The sequence below is a fragment of the Platalea leucorodia genome, assembly GCF_965183815.1.
Source record: "Platalea leucorodia genome assembly, chromosome: 4".
Classification (NCBI taxonomy): Eukaryota; Metazoa; Chordata; class Aves; order Pelecaniformes; family Threskiornithidae; genus Platalea; species Platalea leucorodia.
Window position 1 is genome coordinate 49,941,133 of NC_138826.1, and position 27,903 is coordinate 49,969,035.

General features: G+C 42.0%; 1 protein-coding gene across 3 annotated transcripts in view; it reads left to right on the forward strand.

Moving 5' to 3' along the window:
* Window positions 1-27,903, forward strand: part of KIAA0930 — an 80,753-nt gene that overhangs the window by 11,852 nt on the left and 40,998 nt on the right. For all 3 annotated transcript variants that reach the window (XR_014227885.1, XM_082309165.1, XM_082309164.1), the window contains exon 2: window positions 26,190-26,338. Coding sequence is in view for 2 of the 3 variants with exons in the window: in XM_082309165.1 (XP_082165291.1) it covers window positions 26,190-26,338 (149 nt within the window). In the remaining variant the exon portion in view is untranslated. The remainder of the gene's footprint in view (window positions 1-26,189; window positions 26,339-27,903) is intronic.

The window sequence follows — 27,903 nt, forward strand, 5'->3', positions numbered from 1 at the left end:
ACCTTGTACTTGTTTGTCTCTTAAAGCTGAGGTTGAGGGCATTTTCTAAAATTCACAGGAAACAAAAGGACAGAGGGGAAATCAGAGTTTCTGTGACTGTATCTGAAGCCTTTATGTGTCTCTTCAAATGTAAGATCTATGCCTCAGTGCTTTGATGATTGAATGGAAGAATATTAAGATTTATATTCTTTACTACAAAACTCTAGTGGCAACATCAAAAGGTAGTAAACTATGTAATCAAAATCACAGGGGAGGGTGTTCGTAAGCCCAGTGGTGGGGAAAAGCAGAAAGACATTGCCTTCTTGTGCTTTTGCTGAGGAATTTTCTAAATAAGACCTTTCTTTCTCAACTCATGTGTTCCTACTTGAGACCTTGCAACTGTCATGAGACAGAGGTAGTGATTTCTCAACAGATAAAGGTTGTGATTGTTTCCGGTTTTATAAACCATATTTTGTAATGGTTTTTTTAGTCTGGAGAGCGTGGCTGGTTGAGGGTGATGTGGTGGGTGGGAGAGAGAGCAGGGAGGGAGGGAGGGCGGGCAGAAGAAACAGAACTGAAGTGTCAAACCATAGTCATGTTGTGGGTTGGAGGCAAAAAGCTAGGATGTCTCTTAAATATTTAGTCCAATATCATATTCCCTGGGCCACTTCACTGGAGTACACTCCTGTGCAAGCCTTCCAGATCTGTAGGGATTCGTAGCTGTGCAAGTCTCTTCTTTGGAGGAGAAACTGGAGTAGTGATGCTGGTTACAAATGGAAAGGGATGGCGTGTTTTCAGCAGCTAACATGTTAATGGTAGGCTAAACCTCCATTTATTAAACTGGATAGTAGCTTTGCAGTAGTTGCTCTCTGTCTTAAGGAGTAGGGTGCTACTGGCTCTAGGGCAGTTGTTTTGGCTTCTTTCTGACTGAAGTTAGTATGTCACGGATGTTACTAAAATTCCTCCTTTTTTTCTCCTTTCTCTCTTTTAACCAATAATGACCATTTCCCCAGAGAGCCAATTTTTCTTGTTTTCAGTTTTTCTATTGTGGACTAAATTAAAATCTTGTGCTCTACTTGGGGCTGTCAAGGAATGATACCTTTCCTCACATGTATAAGATGCCTGCAGCACAAAAGGCTGGTGTGCTGTCAAGGGGATTGATGGTCTCCAGATCTGCAGTTCTGCAAGTTACATGCAGTGCCTACAGGCCGGCCTTGGACTGGTTTCTTGCCCCTTTGATGGTTTCACAGTGAAGTGATAAGCCGTTAGAGGAAAGATTTTTTCTTCCTCATATGAATGTGGTTTGTTTAAAGAGAGGGGCCTGATTTTGCAGTTAAAGGAGGTCTCACTGGGATGTATGTAAGTGGGCAGACACTCTTCATTATTATTTTTAGCTAAACAACTATATTTGTTATCTTAGAAGCCTGTGTTAATAATAATGGGAATGCTAAAGGGAGTGCTGCCTAATTAATTAAAACATCTAGGCACTGGCAAAGACATTCAGTTTGTTGGATATAACATTAAGTACCACTTTGCTTTAGCCTGAAGACTTTGGAAAGCAACCCAAAGTGAGATTTTTTTTAAAGGGCTTGTTTTTTTAAGAAGTACCTTCTTCTGTAGATTAGTATTCTTACGTATGCGTGTCAAGTTGGACACCCAATTGACAGATGCAGTGTCAAACAGGTTTGGTTTTTTTCTGTTGTGTTGGTGGGGGTTTTTTTGTGGTTTGGTTTTTTTGTTGTTTTTTTTGTTTTTTTTTTTTTTTAAAAAAAAACCTTGGCCACAAGATGGGTGAAACTGTTGGTTGTCAGCTTCTAAAAGCAAGTGGGTTTGCGGTCTAGAAGGTAAGTGAGAATTATGGCTTCCAGTGCGAAGTTGCCAAGTGCTCACTCAGAAAGCTGCTGCCAATGTTTCTACTTAGAACAAAGAAACTGAATTTGGAAAATACCAATGTGTGATAGTAGGCATGTGCAGGAAATAGCTCTGCTTCCCTGCAAACTGCTGTTGTAATAATTACTCCTTCCTTCTGCCTTGACAGCATGATGCTAACTAGCAGCCCACAGCAAAGGTAAGATGCTAGGGGAGGTACATACATGCAGACATCACTAGCATCCACACTCTAGGTAGTTTTGTAAGGCTGGAGCTCTTCTAAAATGCAATTTGCTGGTTTTACCTGATCTACCACAATAGTCTCTCAGATAGTGCTTTGACAGTGGTATTTATTAAGTGTGAAAATGGAGACATTGGATGTCATAAGTTTACAGGACTAGCAGTCTTTTGATCAGTGATTGCTTTGGCAGAGAACAAAAATAGCATGTATATATAGCATTGAAAATGCACATTTTTCCTGTTACAGACAAGTTTCTGCACTCCAGCAGTGCCAGCGTGCTTCATAAGTTACCAAGTAATGTTCCCGGATTGGATTCAGGTGTTGGAAAGTTTGGAAGTGTTGCTGGTAGATCCTGGAAGCAGCAATAGAGAATGTGTAACCATTTGTCCCTCTTCCACTGGGTTTAAAGTGATTGCATCCAGTGGAATCAAGGTTGCCTCTGTTAAGGGAGGATGGCTACACCTGCACTGAATTCCCGCCATTATGTCAGAAAACACACAAGCTTAGTTTCTTACGTGAAAGGCATAACTAGGTGATTCCTCTGGTGTTACCGTAATGAATAAATTAAATCTGTGGAAGTGATGCTTCAGTCCCTTGTGGAATTGCACATGGGTTTGAGTGAGGTTTGGATGCAGCTTCTGGGGAACTGAACTACCATATGTTATGAGAGGCTGAAGTACAACAAAGTAGCTGATGACTGTTGTATGAAAATGAGTTTATTATTTCTATGCACTGAAGTTCAGTAGCAAATAACTGTAGCCTGTCAATTGTGTTGATCCTTGGTATGACTAGATATTTAAAGTAAACTGGCAGATGCCTGTAAGATGCTGTCTCAATTTCGTGTTTCATACTGACATATGATATTTAATTACTTCCCTCTAAATTTAACATCTAGGATTGCTCTGTCTCGGAAAATATTTCTCAAATTATTTATGGTTGAGTTTGAATTCCATTTTTTCAAAGTGAGTATCTGTAGATGGTGCACAGTAGCTTATGCTTTTAAATCCTGTGGGCTTTGATTCAATGTTAACTAAAGTGATGGTTTCCACAGTGTATGTAGATACCATAGAATGGTTTGCGTTGGAAGGGACCTTAAAGATCATGTGGTTCCAACCCCCCTGCCATGGGCAGGGACACCTTCCACTAGACCAGGTTGCTCAAAGCCCCATCCAGCCTGGCCTTGAACACTTCCAGGGATGGGGCAGCCACAGCTTCTCTGGGCAACCTGCTCCAGTGCCTCACCACCCCCACAGTGAAGAACTTCTTCCTAATGTCTAATCTAAATCTACTCTCTTGCAGTTTAAAGCCATCATCCCTTGTCCTATCAGTGTGCTTCCTTGTAAAAAGTCCCTCTCCAGCTTTTTTGTAGGCTCCCTTCAGGTATTGCAAGGCCACTATAAGGTCTCCCCAGAGCCTTCTCTTCTCCAGGCTGAAAAAACCCAACTCTCTCAGCCTGTCTTCATAGGAGAGGTGCTCCAGCCCTCTGATCATCTTTGTGGCCCTCCTCTGGGCTCGCTCCAACAGGTCCATGTCCTTCATATGTTGGGGGCACCAGAGCTGGACGCAGTACTCATATATACATATATATAAGAGAGAAGACTGACAGGAGGAGGTGTGAACTTTAAGAATACGTTTTACAGGTTTTTTTCTAGAGAAGGTTGATATGATGATATGCAGCAATCTTCTGCAGCAGGAGAAGAACAAGTGCAAGTGGAAATGGAGAATTGAAACAAATGTGGATGTGAGAAAGCAAGGTCTCCCGCACCTTCCCCTTCTGAGTAATACAGAAACCATCCCAAGCAAAATAAAGGAGAAAACCACAGTGCCCAGGGTCTAAGCAGTGAGACTTCTTGATACTTTCGTGCAAGCGAACAGTTGTTTTCCTTTGGTATTCTCTTTACGTGCATGAAATGAAGTAACAAGTAAGCAAGATTTTTTTTTTTTTTTTTTTCCCCAGGGTGGGAGGAATCAAAAGAGAGTCCAAATTTGGGGAAGCTCTAAAACCCCAGCCAAACTTTGTGGCTAGTGTTCAAACTCAGGCATGTTCAGTTACACCTTTCTCTGTCACTTTTAGTGGTCTTTCAAAATACTGCACAAAGATTCATATGTCCATTGAATTTTCGCAGCCAGCATCAAATGTATTACAGCAGTGTAATATGATATTTTGTGGCTGTCATGTAAAAATAGGCATTCACCTTAATGTTTGTGTTGCTAAGTACAGGTATTCATATGCTTAGAACATACTTCAGCATGAGTTGCAGAATCAGCTGAGTGACCTCCACAAAAATGTTTTGAGGAGTTGCGCTTGAACTCGTGCTAGACCTCTACAAAGGTCATTCTGCATTCCTCTCACTGGGAGAAGACAAAGTGAAAACAAATATGATAAAGGTGATCAAAGTGGCAGGTGGTATGTAAAGTTTAGAAAGCAGAAATCAAAGTATTCCAGAAAATGAAGTTTTCTGAGGTGACCAGAAGTGTGTTAGAAAGCAGTTGAGGATGTAGATAAGATGCGTTATTGGTATCTAGAATGGTGAGGTGAGTACTGGGCAGAAAATCTTAGTTTGGTGAGAAAATAGGAAGGAAAAAAACCAAAAACAAACCCCAAACTACAACAAGATGCTTACCAAAACTAGTATTTGAACAGTGTCTGCTTTCTCTCACAAGGTAACAGCTCTTCATGGGAGTTGTTCTACTGGTTTTTAGCTGTTTTCTGGATAAGGAGGTGCTCAATTTGACCTAGAAAAGGCAATTCAGACTGTGAAAGAACTTCTCTTTGTGTTGTGTATTGTTCTCCTTTCATTGTACATTACAGATGTGTGCTTAAAGCCACACTCAGGATAACTTCTGTGAATCACTTCTCTCTTGGGTGAAATTCAATAAAACAGAAAGTAGCGGAAAAGAATGGTTTGAATTCAGAAACAACTGTACAAGATCTTAAGAGTAAGGAGGCAATTGAGAAACATGTTGTGTTGGTTGATTGCTTTTCAGTTCCAAGGGTGTTCCTCAGGTGGGTGGAATTGTTTCCGTTGCAATGGGCAATGGGCTTTTATGAATTTAATCTTGGAATATGAAAACATTAAATATTGAGCTTTCCTTTTTGTTAGGGCTCTTTTCCTGTGTTACACATCGTTGATAAAGAGACGTTCAAACCAAAGAGCTCTGGGCTGAACTTTCTTAATACAAAGCTGTGCAATTTCATACTATGGTTGTACTTTAAGTGTTGCCTGTGAGGGCTCTATTATACCCTCTTCTAGGCCTGTTAATGTGTCCTCTTGTACAAGAGCACATTTGAAATCTTGATCGTTGTTCCTGGCTGTGCATTGAGGATAGATTCTTTCTTCTAGTTGTGCTAGAGCTCTGCAATGAGAAGATTTGAAGAGCAGGGAAGAAGAGGAGATGCTTTTGTGGAAAGGCATGTATGTGCCCAAAACCTGGTTGCGTTAGAAACTCTGCCACTGGGTTTAGCTGATGTACAAACATCGTGTGCACAGAACAAGTTGGTATTACCTGGTTTTGGAGCTGTAATAGTTGCATACTAGTTCCTCTGTTCAATGCAGTCAAAAGAGGAAGTCGGGTATTAGAAGTTATGTGGGAAGGGGTAGACACAGAATGATTCCATGGCACATGCTCATCTTTAATACCATAGACCTGAAAAGTTTCAGAGAAGGTCAGCAGAGGTGCTATGGGCATTACTTCTGGACAAAGGATGTTTAACTTGTAGGCTAGGACTTCTCAGCCTGGAAAAAGGATGCTTCAGGTCTTGTGTGTGATGCACACTTGTAAAGTGGGTGGTGTGAGTATAGTGTATAGGCAGTAATTGCTCACTTGTGTTTTCCTGTGAAGAAAGCCATTGCATAAAATTGGAAATTGGCAGGTAAAAAACAAACAAACAAAAAAACCCCAACAACAAAAAACAAAACAAAACAAAAAAACCCCCAAACCCCAAAACACACAATGTATGGTAAAAGCTTTGGGGTTCATGGTCACAGAGAGCTGTAGGTTATAAAAGCTTATGTGGGTCCAAGGAGAGCATGAACAGGTGAGTAGAACAGGGATCCAGGGAGAGCGGCCACATACACAGGTCTCTGGCACAGAAGGTCACTGACCTGCGAATCACCGGGGGCTGTGAGGGTCCTGAGGAGAAAGGTAATGTACTCCTGTCTTCGTCTCTACTCCTCCCTGTCCATCTACATTGGCTACTGTTTAAGGCATGGTATTGGGATAAACAGCCTTTGATCTTGACTCACAGTTCTTACGTGCTGGTTTTGTATTCCTTGGAATTGAAAGGAGAGTGTTCTCCAAGGGATTTCCTCATCAGGAATGCCCTGTAATAGCATTTCACTAGGTAGTGGCTTAATACAGAAAGAATTTGAAATATTTCTTCTTTGACTTCATACTTTACAGTTCTCAGTTATCTGAATTTAGCTTTTTTGTGCTGTTTCTATGCTGTTCTTATAGTAACTCTGTAGAGTTACTGGATATATAACTTTGATCATTAAACCCAATGTAAGAAATGTGCTGCAGAATTATACCCCAGTGTTAATCCCAAGCAGCTAATGAGAGAGATAAGAAAAATAAGCTCTTTTGTGCCACTGTTTAATTAACCAAGGCAGATCAAGGTACTGGCATGGAGCTGGTTTAGGAAGAGGTTAAACTGCAGTTCTGTGGTGTCTTGTTGGTGCACCCAAAGTGGTAGTTCTAGACAGTTGATGACAATTATGTTGATAACTGGTGTCTAAATAGATCTTCAGTATCTTTCCAATGTTTCCACTGATGCTCTTAGGCTCATCTATGCTTATGCTACTTTGGAGTCATAATCTACAAAACTGAGAGCATTTTTGACAAAGAATAGCTTAAAGCACATCTTTCTTTAACTACGAATTAAATATTTGGAGGATTTTTTTTTTTTTTTTAGTGAGCTGATCTGTCTCTGTGACAGAATGAAAATATTGCCTCATCCTGACAAATTGGTACTTGTGTCTGGGGGTTTTCTTTGCTCTGTGCCCTCCTCTTCCCTTTCCGAAAGTCTTTGCGGCTAGTAGTAACATTGGGGCTGAATTAAGTCCTTAAATGCATTAGACATGCATTAACTGTATCTTTGACTAGAAGTGCTATCGCTGTGTTCTTATGCACAGGATTAATGTACAGTAACTAGGAAGACTGCATGGTATTATAGTAAGGAGGCAGTTTCTGTGAGGAGGGGAAGAGGTTAAAACAGTAGGAGATGCAGGAAAAGGTAGGTAAACAGATTGCAGGTTTTAGAGATGGTTGTAGGGTAGCAAGACCAACTTCTTTAACTTCAGTAAAAACATTATTTAAACATAAAAGGCAAAGTAACTCAAAAGACAGCACCTGATGTATGAGATGAATGTAGGAATTACTCTTCTAGTGATAAACATTTAAATGGAATAATTATGACAACCTCTAAAAAGATTTGCTCTAGAAGTCAGGATAATAGCTAGTTATATCTGGTAATAGCCATGTATAATTAGGTGCCTGGACTGTATTTAAGCACTTTTATACAAAATCAGCAGGCAGTGGTGGAATAAATGTGCTGCCACTTTCTCTGTTCTTTGTACAAAGTATTTCTTTTGCAAAAGTCTGCAAAGAGGAGGTGGTCAGTGCTTTCTCTGTATTTGGTAGATCATTATGGATACTGTTAATAAATCAGAAATAACTGACGGATCAACAACCTAAATGTCTCCTTTCTGCTAATGCGATACTGAGTCAGATGAAAGCAGCTTCACAGAGGAACCGTGCTCCGATCCCTCGGCATTGATTGTGTCTGCACTCCTCTTCCTGCTTGCCAGTGGCTGATTAGGAGGCAGAAAGAAAGACCCAAAATGCGTTACAGAAATACTATAATTACATTTATTAGGAAGTCTGTGTACATGTGTTAGATTACACCGGCTATCCTTGTCTTTAATTATTTGATTTTGGTAATTCAGTTCTGCAGCGAAGCTTCTCGTTAATCAAAGCAGATAGATTTACACAAAACCCTGGTGTAATGCTTGAGTATGGGAAGGCAACTGGGGGTAAGGGTTTTGGTGTTCCTGCCTGCTCGCCTGTAGCTGTTTCAGGACGGGGATGGGGAGAAGCAGGTTGTGTGGTTGTTGAGCTGTTAGGGAGCAATGCTTTGGCAGTTCCCCTGCAGAGGAGTCCCTTGGGTAGGGACTTGTCATGCTTGGGTAGCCAGGCTGGTGGTTGTAATCCCCCAGTCACTTGCAAGGGCTTGTCCAAAGCCTTAGAGCAAGAGCCAGAAATGCCTCTAAAACAGAGGAAGGGATTTGATGGAGGATGGCAGCGTAGGGAAATCAGTGTGATAAAACTCAGTGTGGTGTCTTATGGGAGGGGAAGGTAATGCTGCTTTACCAAATCTCTCATCAGGGTTGTCCTGCGCACCTGTGCGTTAGGCTCCCATCGTCAGTGGCACTAAGGCCGAGGTGGGGATCACTTGTGCGTGATGCAGAGGAGACTGGATGCTACCTGCCAGGTCCTGCCCTTGTCTCTTGACTGGTGAGGAAGGACCAGCTTTTGGGCAATTTGGGCCTGTGGGTACTTTGTCTTTGTTTTTCCGGGTGGATTCTGTGGTCTGTAAAGGTGAGTGCAAGCTTCACCCTCATCTTGAAGAGACCTTGAATAGAGAGTTTCTTTGTTGCACCTCGGTTTCCGTGGCGCTTCTGGGTAGACATTGTCCGCGGGACTTCCCTTCCCTGGCCGGATGTGGTTGGAACTGGCCCAGGGGTTCAGAAGGCGTTGGGGAGGTTACGGTGGGAGATGTGTGCTTGTGGGAGCCCGTCCAGGGGCCGTGGAGGCAGAGGGGTCTGCAAGGAGAGGCCGTGGAGGAGGGGCCGGCTGGCGACCTTGGGGTCCTGTGCCCAAGGCCTGAGGCCATGCTGGTGCCCGGTGTCACCGTGCTCGTTTGCATGTGGAAGCCTATTGGCTGCTTGTGGCATTTCGCAGGAGCCTTTGCTCCCTGGCGCATCACCGGTGGCGCTGGTGTGGCACGGGGGCCTGGGCTGGCCGTTGCCGTGATCCTGGAGCGACCGTGGAGGCGGGAGGAGGCGAGAGAGGCGGCTCTCCGGTTCCTGCACCCCAGGAGCTGGAGGAGCACTTCCACGCTTTTCACGTGTCCTGTGGCATCGCCAGCTCAGCGTCTGCGTCTCCGAGTGGCCTTGGTAGCCTTGCTGCGTAGGGAAGGGCAGAGGAAGAGCCGCCCCAAGCAAGTCCGGTTCCAGCTCCCCACCAGGGACTGGCGGGAGGAGCACAAGTGGGAGAGGAGAGAGGCTGCTGCTGCTGAGCCCTCAGCCCCAGCGGCTCCATTGACCGGTTCCCCGTGTGTCTTGGTGGAGCATGGGCAGATGGGCAAGGATGGCCGGCCACCCCTCAGGCAGAGCTGGTGGAGGAGACTTCTCACTTGTCTGCGTGGATGGAACAAGCCCTGCAGAGTGAAGACGCCCCCCCTGGGCGAAGACAGCCCCCTGTGCGAAGGAAACGCCTTTTGCGGAGCCTGTTTATTCTAGCTTCGATTTGTTTTCTTTGTGTCTAGTTTTTGAATGTATCTAATTTTACCTTTTAAAAAGAAGAAAAGCCAAGAGTGCATTTTATTTATGTGACATGAATAGAGAAACCCTTCTTTGCCTACTGTGAAACTGTTCTTGTGGTACCTGTTGTATTCATCTGTGTGTTGAATAACCAATAAAAGAAATTTCTCAGTCAAAAGCCTGGCCAAATAAATCTTTAAAATCAGCATGGTGGGGGGAAGGTGGCAGTAGAGCAGACCTTTTTCAGATGCACTGTTAGGCAGGAGCTGTGCGAACAAAGAGGTGGGAATAACCCGAGTTTGGTTTTGAAGGGAGTTGTTTCGTGAAAATCAGTCTTCAGGAAAGTCTGATGTTATTTGTGGTAACTCAGTCACCGTCATATTCAAACCAAGAATTTTAGAACGGCACTCTGTTGTTTTTAACTAATTTGCAGGTCTACCTTTGGGCAACACTTTGAGCAACCGATCATTTTAAGTGGTGGTTCTGAGCTGATGCATCCTGCCGCAGTAGCGGAGACATGGCTATTTAATGATGAACCGGTACAACCAAGGAGCGATGAGTTGGTGGTGGGCAGAAGAGAGGGATACCGGGCCAGCTCGGGTTCCTGCTCTCGGGCACGGCCTCTGCTGGGGGGTCAGGCAAGAGGGGGGGGGGGGGGGTCAGGCAGGAGGGGGGGGGGGTCAGGCAGGGGGGGTCAGGGCTCCCCTGCGGCTGGCAGTTTCCCCGCCCCGGGGTCACCCCCGGCGGCGGGAGGAGCCGGAGCGGCAGCTGCCTCCCCCCCCCCCGGGGTTGCGGCGGGGCGGGGCGGTGCCGCCGGGCGCTGTCCCTGGTGCTGGCGCTCAGGGGCCGCCCCGCGGGCGAGGCTCCGGCGGCACCGGGCCACGTTTCAAGCAGATTTATTATTTTTTTTTTTTTTTTTTCTAGTGCTTGGCTTTCCTACCTCCTCTCTTACCTGAAGATAAAGTGTTTAGTGAGAATGGGGTGGCAAAGGGGAGATGGTACATTTTTCTAAACTGTTTTGTTCAAGTGCAGATGATGATGCTAACTTTTTGCTTTAAACTGTTTTATAGAACTCTTCTCGTTGCTACGTCATCTGTGTTTTCTACACTGATTTCATGCAATTGTTTATGAAGCTTTCAGTACAACTTATCTCAGGTTTTGAAATGGTTTTGCCGTTATTGTTGAGAACCTAAGTTCCTGTTCTGGTTTCAGCTGGGATAGAGTTAATTTTCTTCCTAGTAGCTGGCGTAGTGCTGTGTTTTGGATTTAGTATGAAAATAATGTTGATAACACACTGATGTTTTGGTTTTTGCTGAGTAGTGCTCACACTGGTCAAGGACTTTTCAGCTTCCCATGCTCTGCTGAGTGCACAAGAAGCTGGGAGGGGGCACAGCCGGGGGGGCTGACCAAGACTGGCCAGAGGGCTATTCCATACCATATCATGTCATGCTCAGTACATAAGCTGGGAGGAGAAGGAAGGGGGGGATGTTTAGAGTGATGGTGTTTGTCTTCCCAAGTAACCATTACACGTGATTGAGCCCTGCTTTCCTGGGGATGGCTGAACACCTGCCTACCAATGGAAGTAGTGAATGAATTCTTTGCTTTGCTTGTGTGTGTGGCTTTTGCTTTACCTATTAAACTTGTCTTTATCTCAACCCACACGTTTTCTCACTTTTGCTCTTCCCATTCTCTCCCCCATCCTACCGAGGGGAGTGAGCAAGCAGCTGTGTGGTACTTAGTTGCTGGCTGGGGTTAAACCACGACAGCGCCGATGATGCTTTGAACCACAGGGATAGAGAGGATTGTCAGCCTGAGCAGGACAAGATGTAGGTGGCATCATATGACACTGTATCATTCCTGTCTAGTGGGGCAGAGCACAGGAAGATCTTTCGTGATGGGTGGATGCATAGATCTGAGAGGAGTGTGTGTACTCAAGCATGCCAGTTCATGGCCATTCTTTGTGGAGTTTTGGGAGGCTGGAGGGACCTGGCAGGGCTTCTGATGCGATGTCTAGGGGATGAGTAAACGAATCTGATCTCAAAGAGGAGGAGATGGGGGGACGTTGAAAATCACCTGAAGGCTGAAGAAAAGACAATTGATACACTTCTCTGCTTAGGCGATTTCTACTTTTTCAGACACTTAGTCTTTATGCTGTTGAGTGGAGCAACCTAAGGAAATCCTTTGAGTTCTTCTGTATCTGCTTCTCTGTAGTGGTACTTTCTGCTGATGTCCTTTCTGTTTACCTCCATGAGGTTCTTTAGTCTCTAAAGCTGATGAAAGGGAGGAAAGAAGCTCATCTTCCCAGACTCAAGTGGAGGAAGGGGGTGCTGATTGCTTTCTCACTTTTTTTAGGAGAGAGGGGACAACTTCTTCTCATTCTGATTCTCTCCAGATAATTTGATTGGTAAGCCACAAACTTGGTAAAAGGTCACTGATGCTGTGGGATGACTTCCTGGATTTGTAACTACGTACGCAGCTTTATACCATAGTATGTAGGTATAGATTTCCTTGAAATCAATACTTGCTTGACTGCAGGCAGGTTACACACCCTTTCATGGATTTCTTCACTCATCTACAGCTGCTTTCTGGATAAACATTAAGCTAGAGATCTCAGTTTTTCTTGATGGGATAATATTGAGTAACTAGCTTGGTGCCTTTAATTTGCTGTCTTTTCCATGAGCTCTAGAAGGCAGTTCTCCCTTGTACGCGCTACTTATCTGTAAGATTACTGGCTTGGGCTTCTAGAGAACAAATACCTGGAATTAATGTGAAAAGACATGTAGTAGATGATCAGCAGACTCACACTGAGAGGATTTGAGAGGCTGCCAGCCCCAGCTGTGTCCACCCTGCTGTCTGCTAGAGATGATTGCCTCCATAGCAGAGGTTGCAGAATGGTCACTGGGTCTGTTCCTCAGGTGCTCACCTCCTGGCAGACTGGGAGGGGGGGGGGGGGGGGAAAAGGCAATGTTAGTTCATATTAATTCTCTGAACTACAGCTATTGAGGTGCAAATTCAACACCTGTTCTGCTGTCCCTACTCCAAGGGCAGTAATTTATGGTGGAAGAAGGAACTGTCAGCCACAGATGACCACCTTTGAATTTTTTCCAACAGAAATTGTATAAGTTGCCTTGTGCACATCCATGGTGGAAAGGGGATAATTTCATGTGTTCCCTCCTATCCCCAGGCTACCTGTGCTAGTGTCCAGGATTTGAACTTTAGTTCATCCCAGGAGAAAATTTGTCATCCAAATAGTGCATTTAGGCTATTTCCAGTAAGTGCTGTGCTAGAGGAAGGCTGTGGTTTTTCTTCCACCTTTCTTCATTAGACATTTTAGTCAAGAGATTCATGTAACTGTACAAAATTCTGATATATAGAAGTGTCTTCCTCCTGGCAACTTCACCTGACACATCATGTTTAGGAATAACTTTGTCTTTATTCCAGGTGTTACGGTTAGCCATGTTAATATTTGGAGGAGAGAGAATTTCATAATTAACTTGTGATTTATTTTTATTTTTCTTTCTCCAGCTGGGAATCCTCTTCACACAATGATTTCTGCTATTTTCTTTTCCATATTTTAATTTGACAGAAAATTTCTGACAGGCTTTTAGTGCTTAAACAGGACAACAATAGTGATGTGGCAGTGATGTGAATATTTGTCATCCTGACAGCTTGACAACTGATACACTGTGAAGAAAGCTCATTTTTTTTCTTGCAGAAAGAAATGCATATGTCAAAGGTATCAAGATGTCAGATTTCCTACACAAAAGAAAGCTGGATGGGAGAGTGTCGTGGTTTAACCCCCACCAGCAGCTAAGCTCCATGCAGCTGCTCGCTCACTCCCCCTTTGGTGGGATGGGGAAGAGAATTAGAAGGGTAAAAGGGAGAAAACTCATGGGTTGAGATAAGAACAGTTTAATAATTGAAGTGAAATAAAAATAGAACAGTTAAATAGGTAAAGCAAAAGCTGCGCATGCAAGCAAAGCAAAAGAAGGAATTAATTTGTTACTTCCCATGGGCAGGGAGGTGTTTGGCCATCCCCAGGACAGCAGGGCTCCATGACGCGTAACGGGTACTTGGGAAGACAAACGCCATCATGCTGAATGTCCCCCCCTTCCTCCTCCTTCTCCCAGCTTATATACTGAGCATGATGTCGTATGGTATGGAATAACCCTTTGGCGAGTCTGGGTCAGCCCCCCGTCTGTGCTCCCTCCCAGCTTCTTGTGCACCCGGTGGAGCATGGGAAGCTGAAAAGTCCTTGACCAGTGTGAGCACTGCTTAGCGACTATTTAGCAACAGCTTGGCACTACTTCGCAAGAACCAAAGCATCAGTGTATCTTCGACATTGTTCTCATCCTAAACCCAAAACACAGCCCCATACCGGCTACCAAGAAGAAAATTAACTCTATCCCAGCTGAAACCAAGACAGAGAGTAAATATGAATTGAGGTTTTTAATTTATGAAGCACAAGTGCTGGGTCTCAGTGGTAACTCTTTTTTTTCCCCCTCTTCTCCCTGTAGCAAATTTTAAGCTGTTTATCCCTACTCTGTCATACTCTTTTTCTTTCTTCCAATTGCCTTATGTGCCCAAAACACCAGCCACTCACTGAGGTGCGTTTGCTTAGATGTATTCTCTAATGGAATGAAGTTCTTGTTTCACCAGAAGCAAGAAAGGTTGGGGTCCTTGTTAGTAAAACCAGAAATATTTCATTTTTCTTGTCTGCTCAGCACATGCCTTTCAGGGAAATGCCTGGCATTTCTAAGCTGTGTTGAAAGTCTGTAGAATAATTGTTAATGTATTTATGGTTTTTAATACTAAATTCCCCCTTTTGTTTCTTGCTTTGATCTTTCAGATGTTCTGAATCTTAGCGGTGTTTGGCTAAGTACAATTGACTAAAGAAATGCATTCCTTCCGCATAGCCAGAAGTATTTGTGTCAAAACGGCATTCAGAGCCTAGTGGTAGATACCATATTTTCTCCAGAACATGCAGGAGCATCTGTGGTTTGGTCCATGGTCTCAGGTGATACAAGTACCAGAGGAAGCTGGATGTTGGTACACGTGGAGGGTAAATGAATGCAGTTTTCACTTTGTGATGGTGCTATAAATCTGGGCTTTTCGGGAAGAAAAACAGCAAAATGAGGTTAGAAGATAAGATGAATCATGTTCCCCTTTTCATTGTTTCTGTTGTACCCTATCTTGCTTCTTTTGCTGAGGGTAAGTTACACTGGTTCTAGGGCCACTTACCAACAAAATAGGCGTTGCTGTGCACTGTGTAGTCTCCTTTGGCTGCTTGGCAAACAGGCTTGTGTTGAGGGCTCTCCCCGTCGGTTCCCTGCTTGTTGATGTCACCACAGTTTTTGTGTTATTCATACTCTGCTTCATCTTTTCTTGAAGTGGGCCCAGGTAACATTCAAGCAGTGTTCAATAAAATCTCAGCAGGGTTTACATATCAGAGCAGTTACCCATACTAAGTTTGGAAAGGAAATTTGGTTCTGGCCCAGTCTCACAGCTAGAAGGCTAAGAAGAAAAAGGAAAAAAAGAAAGTCAGGAAGGATATCCTTTTGTATCCTTTGCAGCCTGAGTGTAAGGAATTTTAAGATATTCAGACTGTGAAGAGCTGGCATGTTATTCTGGTATCACTGTTATGCTATGAATGGCAAACAGCATTAGCGCGTCCTAGCAGCCAGTGGCAGAGCATGCAAGCATCCCCATGTACACACGCCTTAACTTGGCATGTTGTGCAGTTACTGACATCTAGGCAAGTGTTGAGTAGAAAGAGCTGGATAAGGGCTTGAAATAGTATCTTAAAGCTTACAGAATGGGACTAAAGTAGGGATGGGGCACATTTCAATTTTGTCTTGTTTTGTTTAGTCAGCGTAGCTTTCATTGCATGTGTTATTATACTAGTGGAGAATTCAGAGACTGCTTGAGATGTACAAAGACTTGAAAAGGAAAAATAATATTAAAAAACCAGCTATATGCGCTCTTTCAACTTAAAGAAGCAAAGCTGACCACAACAGAAAGCATCCCTTACCCCATTTTTCTGAGAGGGAACTGGGCAGCTTCCCAGGATAGCCAAAATAGCCTGCAGCAGAAGCCGAAGCAAAAGCAAAGCGTCAGTGAGCGATGCGGTCCTGGCCATGATGGCAGCGCTCCTTTGTGCCACCTATCGCTTTGAAGTCCTCTTGCTTCTTTCCTTCTGCATGGTTGGTTTTAATGAGAAAGTAAGATTTGAAGGTTGGCATCTGACAGTAGATTGGTGTGGTCTTTTGTTAGCATTGGAGAGCAGCATTATAACTGCTACCTTCAGTTAGCTGTTTGCTTTATAACTAGCCTTTTTTTCTCCTGAAACGTATAGATGTAAGGATTTGTAAGACATAATCCTATTCTACCAGGATGTTTATATCTTTTTTTTTTCTGCTTGCTATCTGTGAGTGCTTTTTTTAAAGAAATACTCCTGCTTACTGAAAGAGCTGTTTCATGCATGTCTTTTTCATTACATTTTATAAAATATTCAAGACTTCTCAACTCTAGTTTGATCTTGTGATGTAGATATTTACTGTTCAGTCGTCACTCCCAGTCTCCGTATGCACTTGCAACAAATCACAGTCCATTTGAAATTCCTGTTTTGTAGCCAGAGGAAGCATATTAAATGTAATACATACACAAGGTTATTTTTTGCTATATTGTTAATAGTTATGTGTTATCTGTTATCTTCTGTTCTTAAGTGACATATATTTTAAGTACGCAGCTACTAGAATAGGGCTAGAATTTACACCAGTTCTGGTAGTGATGGCAGCTTGCAAAATCTGGCATCATTTGTGGTAGGCTTTGTCTTGGCTCAGTAGATCTGTTAGCATTTCCAGTAACCTTTCCCTTCTCTTGATTTAGTCCTTCATTTTCATCCCAGATGCTTTTGTTTGCATTTAAAAAGACAAAAAATCTGTTCATTTCTTTTTATGGAAAAAAGCTTAAAATAAATCATATTTAATGGAGAAATTCAGGGCTTTGGAAGGGGAAAAGGTACTAATTTCCAGATTCCATGCATGAATGTATTCAGATTTTAAAAGATTAATTTATCTGCTGTCTCCTAGTTAGCAGTTTTGATATCCTGATTTTATTCTATTTGTTGTGTGTTTTCTCGGGGAAAAGGAGTCCTACAATGGGAATTTTGAAATACAGCCAAGGGATAGAGCAGAGGGAAATGTGTATAATATTAATAACACTAATAATGTCACATAATGCAATGGCAGTTAGAAACCCAAGTCCTTTGACTTTCCATGAAACTTACACTTCAAGTGCTTGCAGTTTCTTGAAAATGGGACCCGGCTTTCTAAGTTAGATGTGTTTTTAAAATATTACCATTTCCCATGATAAGTGCATTTTGTTGTCTTCGAGAAGCCTAGTATGTACTCGGATTGTACTTGCTTGTGTCAATATGCAAATGGCTAACTGTAGCAAAACCACCTGGAGAATATTTTGGCTGTACTCTAAAATTTGTTGTGTTTGTTCACGGTCATTGCCCTGGAAATTATACATTTACCACCTGTTATTAGTAACCAGGAGCTAGTATTGCTAATCCATTCCTATGACAATACACTGGTTTCTTGTAAGCTGCAAGAGGAATTTTATTTTCCTCTAGGAATTATCTAGCTGGCTGTTACACAATGTGTTTTTTCCAGAAGCGGCAAAGTTAAAGTTTTGAAATGAGTGGTACCACTTTTACTATTAGTCCCCTCATCAAAATTAGCTCTACATGTTATGACCTATTTAAAAACAAACAAACAAACAAAACCCCACAACAAAATGTGTCCCATCCATCGTCGCCCCCCAAAAAAACCAAACCAAAACAAAAACCTATGCATCTCTTTTGTATCAAAATTAATTAATGGAGTCTGGGAACCTGCCGAGTTCAGAGAGGAATTCCAATATTCGTAAGATTTTTTTTTTTTTCCCCCCAAGTTATTGAGGTGATTTAGGGTAATTCCAAGCTTCTAGAAAGGACAAAAATCTTCATGTTTCAAGATGCTCCGTAAGCTCCAGCTGCTAAGTGCTAGGGTGAGACTTGGGCATGCAAAGGGTTATCCCATACTTACCTGTTGGCAAACACTTTTTAACACTAGTATGAAAAAAGTAATATCTTTGATTTCACTGAGAGCAGTGCATTATTACACGATATTGATCTTGAAATGTTTGAATTTCTTTAGAATTTTTTGTAACGTAAGATAAGTTGGTCACTGTCATCTTCAAGGGATTTAATTGGACCTGTAGGTCATTATCTGTGAAATTATCACTCTTTGTCATGTAACTTCAGTATTTATATCCTGTCTATGCTGCTAAGTTCATCATTGCAATATTTGACCTGAAAATCTCAGAAAGTACCACTTTGAAGCCTAGTTTCAATAAGCTTTTCTTGCCAAAAAGTGTAGAACATCTGCTGATTGTTGATGCATATAATGTTAATTGTTCTTTTTTTTTACAGTTGACGGTAATGGGTAGCATTAGAGCACTGAGAACTGATCCTTCAACATGCAGAATTTTCCTCTTTGTCTTACTGATACTGCTAAGAGCCAAGGCGATGGATGACCAACATTACTAAGTCTGCACCCTTACAAGCTTAATGGTCAAGTTCAGTGAATTCAGGATTTGGTCTACAATTTGTAGCTATTAAAAAGCAGATTTCTCTAGGCCCTTTCTAGAAACATGGCATTGGTGTTTTCCTAAAAAAAAAAAAAAAGTTAGGAAAAGGAACAAAACTTTTTTTTTATGTCTTATGGGGCATGGTGCTGTGAATTTTAGGCTGAAATCTGTGTCAAACCTGGGACAGATAATTTCTCTGGAAATTGTTATTCTTGTCTTTTCTTGCTGTTGGAATGCAAGCAAACACAGTCAATATTAGATCAATATTAGAAACGTATTCTGTGTATAATAGACCATGTACAGTTTTCTTCAGACCCTTCACAAAAGAAGGAAATTTTAACTAAATGATAGATGGCTGTAAATATCATTGCCTGATTCTCATCTATCTCCATTCTATTGGATATTCTGATAAGCTACATTTTGTGGCATCAAAATTATTCATGGATGATTCTTAGTTGGGAAGAATATGCACTCCTAACAACCTTGAGAGATAGGGGGAAAGTTTAATTTGCATGAATTATTTTCTCTCCTAGGCAGAAAGGAAGAGCTTGTTTATGATACCCAAAGTGATGCTGCAATAAAAATGAGCTATTTTATATTTTCCAGGGAGACAGGAAACTGGTTTTAGTTGACATGCATGCTATGTTGAAGAAGGTAGTAAATCGTTGTAACAAAGATAAACTGTCTGTGGAGTGCCTGCTGTTTAGATGTTTGGAAATTGTGCTATACTGAAACCAAAGCCTTCTGTCTTAACGTTTATGGCACAAATCTATCTCATCCAATGAAAGAGCAAGTGGCTAGGTAGGGGTATGGTTATGGTGCAGGGAATCTATACCTCCTAAAAGCCATCTGTGTGACAGATGTCCCTTGATGCACCAGCCTTGACCCTGATTGTATAGCCTCTGCGGATAAAAGACAAAACTTCAGAATCTAGGCAAAGTCTGTAATTATTTGAATAAAAATGCATTGTGTTAGGGTTAGGGGAGATTCTGAGGGGTCAGGAGGAGCATGGGGCAATGGATAACCATCACTAGCGAATGTCAAATATACTTGAAGGTTATACTTCGGTTTTCAGAATCAAAAGTTTTTACATTGTGGCATTTTCCTTGCCTTTTTCCAGAGTGGTATAATTCCATCCCTTTGCAAGTAGAGGATAGGTATGTGATGTGATTGATAGGGGCTTTACAAGTATGGACCATGAAGTTGCATCGCTAGAACCGTGGCTTGATTTTTATGGAGAGTTTCAAAGTTAAAGCTCTGTGGTATGGGAGGGAAACTATTACTGGATAGGGTAAACTGTGATCTTTGGAACAGAATTAATTACATTTTATCCACTGTTGTTTAGTTCAGCATAAGGCTTAAGCACAACTTCTGTTTAGTCCGCTCCGAGTCATTTCTGTGTTTTAGGAAATGGAAATTATCAGTTGAAAATGAACTCAGTTTCTCTGAATCTCAGGTGTTTTGGACCTATTATTTCATGGAGTTGTTTGCAGGCCTTCGTGGCAGATTTTATAGTCTGTTCCTGAACGTAGAAATTTGTTTATCTTCCACTCTCCACATGGAGGACCGCATTTGTCTTTGATCCAAGCAGCAGCTTCTGGATCATGTTATTTTGGGCCTTTGAGTCAATTATCTGGTGTGAACAGGCTTTAAATTTGAGGCATGTACTGAAACTGCATATCGATTCTGGGGTTCGTAATGATGCCTACTATTTAGTTGTGCTTAGAGAAGGTGATAAATATGAGAGAGGTGATATCATCTATTGGCAAATCAGTAAATATGGCACAGCATCTGTAAGAGTAATTGGCCTAATGTTTTTCTCAGCCTTTTAACATTGATGACTCAGTGCTTGAAGCTCAAATTTTGTCAGCTCCTTTCTAGATATGCTATGAAGCCAAGGTTTAAATCAGTTATATTGCTGTAAAAAAGTCTAATATATGTGTGCAAGTTTGAAAGCGTGATAGAGGATGTATTCCTAAAATGCCCACGGAAAGAAAGGGAAGAGCAGCAACATTGCTATTTGGTTTAGACTGTTCTTCATTCAGCTTCATGAGATTCCATCCGTCCTCCTTGCAAATGACTGTCTGTTAGTAAAGAAGCTGTATTTGTTATAAAATTATTTTCTCATCTTTAATTATATTCTGCTTATCCTCTTCATAGTATGTTAATGGATGTGCGCATGTAACACATGATGGGGTAGGGGAACAGTTACCTCCATTTTAGGGCAAGGAAAAGAGGAGGGTTGTGTCTGTGGAGATTTAATCTGTGGCATCTGTCCCTTCCCTGTCACTGCTGTTACCATGATGCCTTCCTTTTCTACTTAGAATTCTGCCAGGAAAACTTATGTTGGAAGTATCTGTTGTCTTTTCTGACAGATTTAGGACTTGTGTTCTTGCAAAAGCGCACTTCTCACTGTGCTGTGTCATTACAGCTGGCATCAGTGAAGGTGCTCCTTTCCCAGCCCCAGTATTTATGAGAGAGGAACGTGCTGCAAGGGTGTGCTCTGAGGGCCTCTCATTTGGCAATGCATTCCCTCTGCATTGCCTGCTCTTGCACTGTTGGTTGCCAGTGAACTTCGGAAAGTTTGGTGAAGTCCTGTGTTTGTATAAGGTCGAACTGAAGGGATTAAATAGTGTCCTTTTATGTAGGCGTGGGAAGAAGACTGAACTTTAGATTCCTAATGATCTGGCTAGCTGGCAACTATCACTGGACAGGGAATGTACATTCTGATTTTATTCAGTCATAACATTTTAATATCAAAGGTAGCTTTAATCTATGTGAACCACTTCTCATATTGTCCTTGCAGAATACTTGGCTAAAGTCAAAACAAAAAATTAAATATAGTGTGAATCGCTCAGAACTCTAGTTTGCTTTCTATACTGGGGCTGTAAAGATCTTCACAAGCATTTAATTAATCCCCAAACATCCAAGGATGCTTATTTTACAGATGATAGCACTCTGACAGAATTGGATGAAATGTTTTACGATGTTTCACAGTTAAGCGTAGCTCATGGCAGGCTAGAGGAATAAAAGCATAGGAAGACACACTGTCTAGCTGAAATTATTGTTCCTCTAAGCTCTGAGTGGTACGTGCTGAAAAAATTACTATCCACCAAATGGGAAACCTTTTCTTCTACTCCTGTGAAGCAAAATAATATGCTGACACTTCTCTTTATCCACTGATTTTTTGGAAAGCATTAATTAAAAAAAAAAAAAAAAATCACAACTTCTTATGTGGATCTGGAGTCAGTTCCCTGAAATGAATGCTCAATATAAAAATCTAATAGGTAAAAAGAAAGACATTTATTACATAGCAGCTGGCATAAATCTTGCTTCTAATGAGGATAAAATCCATGTAAATGAATCATTACAGTAAATTGTTGTAATTAGGATTTATTCATGACAAAGGTCTCATAATTATATAATCAACTTTTAGTGTATTAAGATTTATAGTCTGAACTCTTAATTCCATTTTATTCATTTAGAAGCAAAATTTGCTAGGGGAGGAGTGTTTTCAGGAAGCTGTCTTGCTACATGCTCTCAACTATAGATGGAATTTGATTCCTTTGCAAATATCATCTAATTCTGGTGTTGCAGAAGGCTCCAATTCTCCTCTGGCAAAAGTAAAACTGGTAGCATTTTAAAAGGTCTCTCCAAATACTGAAGTCAAAGCTTCAAGGGCTTTTAAGTGCCGGGTGTTTTATTAAGGGCCTTCCACCTTAATAGTAGTGTATATGTGTGCACGCACATCTTCTGAGTGTTGTGCAAATGGCGATGGACCAACAGGAGGGAAAGCTGCTGCCAACTCATGATTGTCCGGGCTATGAAAAATTGGCTTCTGTTTTTGATCTCAGTCCTTGCCAGGTGGATAGAAGCAGTATTGAGTGTAATAGCAGAGGGTTAAGGTCATCAGCAATCCAGCTGTGGGCCGAGTCTGCCCGCTTCTTTGGTGGGTGGCATGTAACGGGGACAGAACTGCTCTCTGAGCCCTACCATCTTGAGTGCAGCTGGGGCCCCTCGACAAGGTGCTGTGGCAAAGTCTGAGAAATTAAGGCTTTGTGCTTTGTTCTGTCTATTGAAAGAATAACTTTGTCTGCTGGGCTGTTAGCCTGACGTTTTCAAAACCATTACCCAAAACAATTTGAAGAGCAGTTTCCAAGTTTCTTCTCAGCAAAGCTGGAAGGCTTCCAGTGAGATGCTGTAAACCACCAAAATAACTGTAAAGGTACACCGTGCTTTTGGGGATCTAATAGTTGAAGGCAAGCTTGAGTGGACATATTGGATCTGACAGTTTCTGGCTTGAAATTGGAATAGATTTTTCCCCCCTCTCAAGTTTTAAGAAGTCTGGGTTACAGTTACAGATTCTCATGTCTCCTTTCCAAGTTAATGCTATTTAATAGTAGATTTTAAAGGCTAATTCTTCTTGTGTGCTGTTCCCCATCCTTCCTGCTTCTACTAAAATTTAATAAAAGCAGCTGTTTTGCAGTGATTTGGCTCCTTTTGGCTTCAAGAAAAGTCCTTTAGCCACTGCAGTCAGAACAGTTAGAACATCCTCAGGCTGGTTTTAATTACAGCAATGTCTGCAAGTATCCCTGAAGCTTGGAGGACAACTTTACATCTAATCGCAGGTGGGGTTTTGAATTGACGGCCATCCAACATTGCTATAAGGGTTTTCAGGTTTTTTCTCCCCTGCATTATGCTGCAGTGCTGAAGTAGCTTCACTGCCGCAGCACTTCTGTCCCCTGGTTTTCCGTTTAGGCTAACGTTGAATACGTTGAATCAATTTGTCCTGCATTCCCCAGCAAGGGTAAAAGCGCGCACAAAGTCCTGGAACCTTACCCCGTTCTGCTGTTCTCCTGCATGTATTAATGCTCTGTTATAACCACCCATAAATAGTTCAGAAGAGCATATTAACTCCTGGGCTTTATTGCGTAAAATGTATCTGATGGCGTAAGCAGCTCATATGACAGCTTCTCAGAATTTTGCAGGTACTGCCAGAATCTAAACGTGGTTTAACCCTTGTTTATAATGCTGGGTTTAGATAACCTGATGATTTTTGCTTTATAAGGGAAAAATATCCCACCCCCTGCCCCCCGCCTGTCCCCCAATAGAAAAACATTCTTATATAAAAATGGCTTGGCTAGGGTTATTTTGTTTACTCATTTATGAAGCAAAACCAAAGTGGTATACTTCTGAACACTAGAACTTTTTCAGTTCAGATTATTCTTACAGAATGTAGATTCTTTTTTTCTTTTTCCTTTGATTTTCCTAGAACTCCAGATGAACTCGGGGCAATCATCTTCCCCCCCTTTCTTCGCCCCTCCCCATTTAATTAAGGCTGGGAATTCAGGTACTCAAAACCATGGGATTTAATAAGTTTCTTTGAGACCATTAATGAATCACGATGAATGCATGCCCTGTTTTCTACTCTTTGCTAAATATAGAGGTGGGACTGGGTCACGATGTCCTCAGCTGTCACTGGTACCACATGAACCTTCTTAACCAAGTTGAGCTCTGTCTTTACAGCTGTAGGCATTTTTGTCTTCACTGTTCCAACTGAGGGGGCTGCTCCTGAACTTCATGGCTTCAATGCTTGGGAATTGGCTTCGAATTTCCAGCCTACTTACGTGTTGGTGGGTAGTTTAGAGCCATTTGTCCTCGTGTCAGCAATATATCCTTAAACCTGAATAGTTCTTTTTCTCTTCTTGGTGTTTATCTGTGAATATAGTTGGCCGATGATAATCCTGTCCTTTCTCAGCTTGGTTTCGGGAGTCTGAACACATTTGTGGTAGGTTCTCAGTTACAGCTGTTTGCCATACGGTCCTGTTCACCTGTGCCCAAGAGAGGGGTTCGGATGGTGCGGATGCCCAGCATCCCATATCAGATCTCTCCAGTGCTTGATTCCATTTCTCTGTTGGAAAAACTGGATAGTACTTAAGTGCATTGCAGACTTGATTCACGATTGCACGTTATGTTCTATGCCACCTTAAGTAATTGAAATGACTTCACTGCAGCAATGCAAATAAAGCAGTTGCAGCGTGGTCTGGAATTAACCTGCACTGGGAACTATCTTGGCCTTTTTCTGTTCTCTCTCAGCCTTTTCATTTCTTTTTTTTTTCTTTTTAATATAATCAACTATATACATATTTTCAAATACCATCCTACTTGATATTGATTAACGTATTCTGTGCACGGTCCATCAGTGGAATTTAATTTTGTTTTCAATATTACTTGTGGATTTAGTTGGAGAGACCCAAGATTTTGATTTCAATCACCCATTTGTCTGCTAAAAAATTTGAAAGTCTAATCTCCTGCCCACCACAGTAATTAAAGATTGGAAGAAAGATTTGTCTTGCAAATATTGCACACACAATGAAGTAGGAAAATGTGCTGAGTTACACTTGTGGATTAAAAGATTGATTGATTGCTTTATGAAGCCCTGAAGTTAGCCACCAGTGTCTAAGAAAAATAGTGTTCATTGTTACGGTATGTGTCAGCTTTCTTGGCAATTGACTGGAAAATCTTCTAAAGCTTAATCCAAGTATCACTGTAAATAAATGTCATTTCTGTCTCATGCAAGATTCTTCTCTCTGCAGAACTATTTCATATGTGCAGTGTACTGCTGGGAGGGAAACACACCAACCTGAATGGTAGCTGAGGGTTGGGGAGCGACACATGTACCAATCTGGCAGCAAATGTATAGCTTTTAGGGAAATAAGCCACTCTAAAGGATAGATGTTCTGGAGGACGGGTTGTCAGCTGCACATGTGTACATACGCACACCCCCACCTGTCTCGCTGTCTTGTACATAACACTACCATCCATCATCCATTTCAGGTTTTTGCTGTTTCTCAGCAGTATAATTTTTTTTTAGTGTTTCTCTCTTCACAGGTTTTAAAACAGCTAGACTGTGGCTAACAGCCGCAGTTATCTCTCAGTAGGGCTTCAGGGAGGGGATGCAGTTACTCCATCAAGGAGCCTTCAGTAGGACTGAGCAGCAGTGGAGAAATTCAGCTCCCTTGTCACCAGGCACAGTAGTGACTTCTCTCCTTGTCTGTATCAATTTTGATCTTTAACAGTGTGCAAGCATTAGAGCATAGAAGAGGTGCAGCACCTTTTGCTGGTTTATTACAGTTAAGTGCAAAACGTGATGTCACCTCTACTGTGCCTCCTTTTCCTGGTGAGAGGCCAACTGCCACGCTGTTGCTGATGTAATTTGTCTGTCTCCTTGAGCAAGACTTTGTTGCATCTTCCTCTTCCCATTTTACCCCTCCTCCCCCTACTTTTTCTTGTTTAATTAGGGTTCAGGACTTCAAAACTCATTTCCTTGAGGAAGAGCTGGGTTTTGTTCCTTGCCAGAGAGGGGGTGAATTACAGTCGCCCCTGCATGGGTACTGTATATCTTGTTCTTGTATATCAATTTAAGGAAGGTATCAGCTGCTCATTTCTGAAGGATTGGCTATACTCTCTGAGAGCATATAATAAACCTGTTGGCAGGTGATGGCTTCACATCATGAACTGGAGCATATATTGGCACTATGTGCCTTTGAAATTATTCCTTGAGTGCTTCTTTGATGTATTCTCACTCAGTGCACTGGTCCTGTCCTTCTCCATGGCACAGGCATAGCTAGGGTATACTCATGGGCCCTGATCTGTGTTTGTTGTGCACGGTGGCAGATTGGTTGCCAGAAGGTGGTTTTGGTTGACGATGGCCAAAGACGGGATGTGGGTTCGTGCCAAATGGTGGCTATGCTGTACGCTGTAGAAAAACTTATTCTGGGCCGTGCAAGAGTATTTCTGCTACAGTTGGGCTCGACTGCACCACGTGTAGCAGAGACTTCGGGTGCCATGTTAAGCACAATCAAATGTGACATGCTAATTCCACAACTCTTATTTTTCCTTTCTTTTACGCCTCTTAGGGTGTTTCAAAGATGACCGTATTGTGTTCTGGACTTGGATGTTTTCAACGTATTTTATGGAGAAGTGGGCCCCTCGGCAAGACGATATGCTCTTCTATGTCCGTCGAAAACTGTCCTATGTCAGTGGTGATAGTACAGAGGGGAAAAAGGTGAGTAATGATATATTTTAACCTGGGAAATTTAAGGTAACGTGGGATTTGGTGTTCTGGAGTACCTGAAACATCTGAAGAACTACAAACCAAGGATAAGGAATCTCCAGCTCTGCCCACCAGAAGAAGTAATGCAACATTGGCCTATAGAGAATTACCATGGTTAATGCTGTGAACATCAGCAGCAGCGTAAGTGAGCTTCACTATCACAGACTTGAGGAGATCAGAGAGTTTGCATGCTTTTTTGCGAAGCTTTTATGTTGGTCAGCCTGCATTTAGGGGGAAAGGGAGGACATCCATGCTGATTTTTGTTTTGCTTTTCAATGACGATACTTCATAAATTGAAAGTTTAAATCTGTAGAAAGGGAGGAAAAGGGAAGAAGAAATGGTCATTCCAGTATTTCCAGAAGAACCCTTCCTGAGATACCAGAGTATCAGGAATGAACACCTATTGGGTACTCAGTAGCAGAATACATGCAGCCTCCTGGAGCTGGGATACAGTAGTGCCAAACAGTGAAGAAACGACTGTATTCTCATAATCATTAAAGACAATATGCCCTCCTGTAGAAGTACTGTTTCTTGAAAACGCACAATCTGGTAGCCTAGTGCTGCTGCACAGGTATTTTCCCATTAGACATTTGAGAAACTACTCATCATTTCATGGCAGGTGGGGGAAACAGAAGCAAGAGAAATGATGGTTTTATTGGGAATTAAGGAGATGTCTGCAGAAGATCAAAAGCAGGAAGATAAATGGAGGAAGAAAAGATTGGGATTAACTTCCTGACATATGTAAATAATGTACACGGTTGTTGAATCACAGATATATGTGCATGGTGTATGTGGTAGTGTTTTTAACCAGGTATATCAGAGTTCTCCGGGGTTTAAATGGGGTGGCATAAAGAACCATAGCTGTCAGCTCCCTTGAGAAAAGGATCCCAGAAGATTTTTCCCACACTTTTGTTGGAGATACAGGAAACAGGCAGAATTACCTTCTCTTCACTCCACCCCTCCAAGTTCCATTGTGACAACCACTAAGGAGAAGATGGCAAAATACTGTTCTTTCTCTGTTACATTAGTGGTTTGGTCGTCTTCAGCCAGTGTACCTGGAGCTTTAAGACTTTTGGAGGAAACTTTCATCCTAATTGTTGTTTAAATGACTGTAAATGCATTCCTGTTTCACACCAAACAATATTGTGGCTTTGTTCAGCCTAATAAAAGCATGGGTTGTTTAACCCCTTGTCCTTCCCAACAAGGAAGGTGAACGTCAGAGGAAGCCTGGTTGCTTAGATGCATTCACAAACCCCTGATCAATCTCTGTTTAGCTTATTAATCAGTTTAAAGTGTTTGAACCTCTCATGGAGAGGAGACAGTGAAATAAACCCTTGCATTTGCTCTCAGAGCTTTAGTTAAGCCTCCTAAAAGCATCATAAATAATTTTTATTTGTGAGGGGATTTCATAAGTGGTTGTTATTACAAAATCACCATTAGTGAATCGCTTGCCATAACAACTGAGATGGGGAGTGTGCCTTATAGCACACGCGGTATTTTATAACTCCCCCTTGACT